This window comes from Uranotaenia lowii, chromosome 1, assembly GCF_029784155.1.
Source record: "Uranotaenia lowii strain MFRU-FL chromosome 1, ASM2978415v1, whole genome shotgun sequence".
Classification (NCBI taxonomy): Eukaryota; Metazoa; Arthropoda; class Insecta; order Diptera; family Culicidae; genus Uranotaenia; species Uranotaenia lowii.
The window spans coordinates 105,185,804-105,191,164 of NC_073691.1; the positions used below are offsets into that span (position 1 = coordinate 105,185,804).

General features: G+C 37.3%; 1 protein-coding gene across 2 annotated transcripts; it reads left to right on the forward strand.

Annotated features, from left to right (window-relative positions):
• Positions 1-2,706: 2,706 nt before the first annotated feature.
• Positions 2,707-3,808, forward strand: LOC129738648 (uncharacterized). 2 transcript variants are annotated; one of them, XM_055729898.1, is made up of 4 exons: positions 2,707-2,906; positions 2,968-3,151; positions 3,208-3,455; positions 3,523-3,808. In XM_055729898.1, the coding sequence occupies exons 2-4, from the start codon at positions 3,031-3,033 to the stop codon at positions 3,739-3,741; spliced, it is 588 nt and encodes a 195-aa protein (XP_055585873.1). In that variant the 5' UTR covers positions 2,707-2,906; positions 2,968-3,030; the 3' UTR covers positions 3,742-3,808. The 2 variants fall into 2 exon arrangements, with proteins under 2 accessions (XP_055585873.1, XP_055585874.1); XM_055729899.1 differs by having other exon boundaries at positions 3,226-3,455.
• Positions 3,809-5,361: the final 1,553 nt, after the last annotated feature.

Sequence of the window (5,361 nt, forward strand, 5' to 3'; positions counted from 1 at the left end):
CAAATCTCTCTACATTCTATGAATTCGCCTCTAGGAGCAACATTTAATGGCCGCTCCAGCATTTTAGGCTCAGAATTCTTTCAATGTTGCCTCTCGGAGCAAACATATTTAATGGCCGCTCGAGTCCAATCAGAATCACTCAAGATTCTTTTTGAATTTTGCCACTCGGAGCATAACTAAAAATTTAGTTTTTATGCATGAATCACTCAAAATTTTTGGTACTTGCCACTCGAAGCAAGTACTTGGCCACTCGAAGCCAATTAGAATCACTCGAGATTCTTTCAATGTTGCCTCTCGGAGCAAACATATTTTCAAACTAGCCGCTCAAGACCATTCAGAATCACTCGAGGTTCTTTTTAATTCTGCCACTCGGAGCAAAATTATTCATTTCTTATCCAAGAATCACTCAAAATTCTTGGTACTTGCCACACAAAGCAAGTATTTGGCCACTCGAAGCCAATTAGAATCACTCGAGATTATTTCAATGTGGCCTCTCGGAGCAAACATTTTTTCAAAATGGCCGCTCGGGGCCATTCAGAATCACTCGAGATTCTTTTAATTCTGCCACTCGGAGCAAAATTATTCATTTCTTATCCAAGAATCACTCAAAATTCTTGGTACTTGCCACTCGAAGCAAGTATTTGGCCACTCGAAGCCAATTAGAATCGCTCAAGATTCTCTTTTATTTTGCCACTCGGAGCAAAACCTGTGTTCTTTCTTACCTCTATTCGAACCTACCAACTGTGCCATTGTCGTGACTGGACGTTTTCCGTGTTTAGCTGCACAACCTTCTGTGTCAAAATTCGTTTCTAAACCGACTGGATGATGGAGCCTTTCCGACTTCGTTAAGCTACATTTTTCTCTTTTTCGCTCGTGCGGAATTCATCATCGTTTTTTTCTCTCTCTCGTTCTCACATAAACGAAACCCGAAAGCGAAGACGTGTGTGTATATACAGTTTCTACCTACCGTTCTGCAAATCTTACCAACACTTCTGCATTTACTTTTACCTGACTGTTGCACCGTGCCAAATGCGCAAGTTATATTTTCATTAATTTTCTTTTAATTATCTTTCTTTGCCTTATACTCTACACCAGTGGTTTTCAAACTTTTTTCACTCACCGCCCCCTTTTGCAAAATTTTCGAGCTCAACGCCCCCTAAGCAAATTTTCAGAAAATCTATTGAAAAAATGAAAATTTGGATAGTTAAAAAGCTATTAGCCTTTGACTTGATGTTGTTGTAAGGCTTAACTAAAAATTCATTTAAATTTATATGAGGCCCTCAGAGCCAAAAGGGTATCATAAGTGTGAAAATGGTCGATTTTGATTTAATAATGTCAATCGATTCTTATATTTCGAACTATATTTCATGATTTTTCAGATTTTTAGAATTTTATTTGCATACTATTTTATTCGAAAGAAAAGAGCTTTTTTTAAATATATGGAAAATTGGTAAACATGACAAATTAAAGCGTGTTTTCTCGAAATTTGCTTTTATTCGCTTTTATCACGTACACGAGCCGGACAAATCCGAGATATTTTATCTAAGAACCTGGCAAAATTCGGGCTTTTGATTTCAAAATTGTCGACCAAAAACCCGGATAATATCCAGGTAAATTGTCTCAAAACCCAGGAATTTCTTTACATAAAAATCAAGAAAAAAAAACTTGAAAAAAAAATTTTTCGTCATCATTTATCAGCAGTTTTTATTCAGGCATTCAAAAAACTTTTCATGGTTATTTCCTTAAATTGCTCAAAAAAATTCTATTTGAAAGCAGAAATAAAATTTTAAAAACACAATTTGATTTTATTTAGTTTGTTTTGGCAAATGAAGTGGATAATTTCGGACAACCGGGCCGGATCGGAATTTTGACGATTTTTTCAATAAATATTCGGGCAATCTGGCTACCTTGACGTATTTGGTTCCAAGGGCCTCATATTGCTTAAAACCTCCAGTACACACTTAATTCTTTGTAAAGTTTCCTGGACACCTATTTAAACTGATTAATAAGTTTGATATCAAATCATATATCTTAAATAATGGTAAACAAAATTTTCTATTTACCATTAATTTGCTTTAGTGTTGAAAACTAAATTGCGTTATTGAATACAAATACTGTAAAGCCGGTAAAATAACGTGAGAATAGTATTACTTCTCGATATCTGAATTTGAGTCCTGATCAAAGCTATGCAGCATTCACGGGTCTTAAAGTTTAAACAATGTTCAAATAACTAAATGTATTTTCTGTTTATCATATTTTAGGAGACAATCCATTTTAAAGATTATCAAGCATTGCCATCTAAAATTATTCTTGTTTTAGTATAACCCATACAAAATCAGTGACAATTTAAAAAAAAATCTTTTAGTTTCATTGAAAAATAATTATTGAGATACTAGAACAAAAAATTTGCTCGCAGCTCTGTGAAATCATAAATATTTTAGTCTTCAACCTGATTTCTAGTTTTGTAACGTAATTTCATTTTTTGCATCGAACTTACGCGTTGTTATTCCAAATCTATGTTGTTTCGTAATTTGTGTAAATGTGGATTACGACCTCACCGCCCCCTGAGCCTTTCCAACGCCCCCCAAATTTCAACATTGAGCTCACCGCCCCCCTGGAAGCTCTCATCGCCCCCAAGGGGGCGGTAGGGACCACCAGGGCTTTTAGATCTAGGGTGGTGTAAAATGCCAAATAGCCCAATCAGCCATGCTGTGACATTGTTTACAAAACATCACAGGGATCAAAGTGCATCATGCGCAGGTAGTGTTTTCTTCAGCGATTCGAAGGTATAAATTTTTATAAGTTGGTTGGCAAAATCTGGGCTCAGTGGCCTTACATAATCATAAACAGGGCTAGAAAAAGCTGTGCCAAGTAAGATAAAAGCCCAAGCAGAGCCGAGAACAGTGGTAAGTTAATCGAAATCATTTAAAACATCATGAAATATTAAGATGAAATTTCACATTTCAGCAACTTTGGTGAACGCAACTGGACTAACTCGAAGGTAAATCCTTCGGTAAACGGGATGACGGAATGTCCACCCCGATTCTGCCAAAGATGAAACAGGATAGCGAAAATTTCGGCTTCGAAATTATGAAAGTTTGGCCTTCGAAAAAGAAAGAAGATACTCCAGAACTGCCGACGACGAAAACAGGTAAGAAGTTTGAATGAAACTAATTTTATAAATAAAAAATAAATAAATTTGTTAAGGTACACTGTCAATTCCAGCATCCCGGATAGCTTTTCAGTACCGAAAGTTTTATTGGCATGTATGCCTGGGAGTACGGAAGCCTAGAGGAAAAAGTCCACGAATTGCTATCCAGCTGCCAAGAAGTGGAGCAGTGGCCTATACGGATGTAGATGAGTTTTGGAGTCGGCTGACACCTGGGGAGCGAATGAACACCGACATGCGCGTTAATGGACTCATGAGGGACCTCGCGGTTACAGCCAATTCGGTGGTTAGTAAATTGTTTCATTTCATGTTAATTCAGAAAAGTCATTGAATCCTTTTTTTTTCTCTTGCAGATGCCGTCTACTGGCATAGTTTCTTGCTTGCGGCCGTGGCCACTCTCGGCCAAGAAACAGTTCCAATGTATGAACTTGAGTGCCGGAGTGATACCTTCGTTTGGAAGTCACGTTCTTAAAACTGTCACCCGACAGCAAAATTCTCTCGGTGGGCGCTTCCGGGACCGTCATATCCGTTCTAGCCAAAGTTTACAACTAGTATGTGGACACCCAGCTTAGACTGGGGATTGAGAGAGTATAGTGTATAGTATAGTGAAGTCTTAACAATAATAAACTCTAAAAAACACTTGATTTCATAACATCCGTGATTATAATAAAACAATATTTCAGACCTTTTGGAGCATCTTTATACAATTGAACTCAACATTTCGTCTAACATATTTAAAATCATAAGTATTACTCTCATTTCGAGGAAAAATGAGGCGTTTTCGTTTCAGAAGACATTTGAATTATACAAAATTTCTTTTATTATATTTTTTAAATATTCTGATGAACAGTTTGAAACAACCTCCGTAGCGTAAAAATAATGTAGACTAGGGCACAAGAGTATGCGATCTGGTAGCCTTGATGGGGACTCTCGGTAATGCGGCTACGTCTCATAGTCATGGCACACGCGGCCAGGCCGTTTCCAAATGGTGTATTGAGCGAGAAAAATACTCCCAAGATCGACAGCCATATGATTAGCAAGATGCTGTATCCGAGAATGCTAGTCATGGCAGTAATGCTCACTTAATTTTCCGTCGAATTTCACATAAGCATGATGAGTGCGTACATTAGTTTGAACGATATGATACACTAGCCGTAGATGTAGCCAAATTGGTCTTTTAACTGAACATCAATAGATATGCTGCCAATATAAGGCAAAATGTATCCGGTTCTGCAATTCTAGTTTCTTTGAAGAAGTACTCCGGATTGTCAACCATTCCTTTATCAATCGATTTGTGGGCCTGTTCTGAATCCACTGGCTTGTAATAGCATTTCTAGAGTAAAAATTGATGTTTTGTGTGAAGTTTTCACCTTCGTCCTCAAAAGGTTCTTCTTCAGATAAAATGTTTTCGTCGTGTTTGTTTTCATCGAACAAATTATCGAATTCCGTCAGTATTCTGTGAGCAAACAACGGAAAAATTAGTAGATGAAAATAATTATTTAAATAATACTTACAGTTTAGATATGTCGATGTGGGTTATATCTGTCACTGAACAAACGAATCATTTACTGAATGAGCATTAAACTTGCTGAAATACAATCAAATTGATAAAAAATCGACAAAACGACGGATTGCAAAACCAATTAATTAGTGCTCTGATAGTTTGAATCAAGTTGATTTTAGTGACGTCACACCACTACCAAAGCACGACTGTCTTAGCATTACCTTTTATTGAAATTCTTCGAAACGAAACGTAAACAAAGTAATAGCCTGTCAAAATTTCGGCTTCCGTGCCCACTTCTTCACCGCGCCTACTTTGTGTCAAAGTTGTTCCACCCTTATATAAACTCCCTGGGGGCCACTTTGAAAACCACTGCTCTACACCTAGATGGCGTCTTCCACTGAACTTTGAAATGCTGTTAGTCACTGTGAATCGCATGAAAGGCCCACAATATTGGTATTTGGTGAAAAGGCAAAACTGAAAGAAGTCGAATTTAGCTATCGGACATCAACTTGAAATCCAAGATGGCGGCTTCCACTGAACTTTAAAATGCTGTAAATCACTGAAAATCGCATGAAACTTCCACAATATGGGTATAAATTGTAAAGGATCGACGAGTAGAATACAAATTTCGCTATCAGGCGTCATCTTGAAATCCAAGATTGCGGCTTCCACTGAACTATGAAATGAT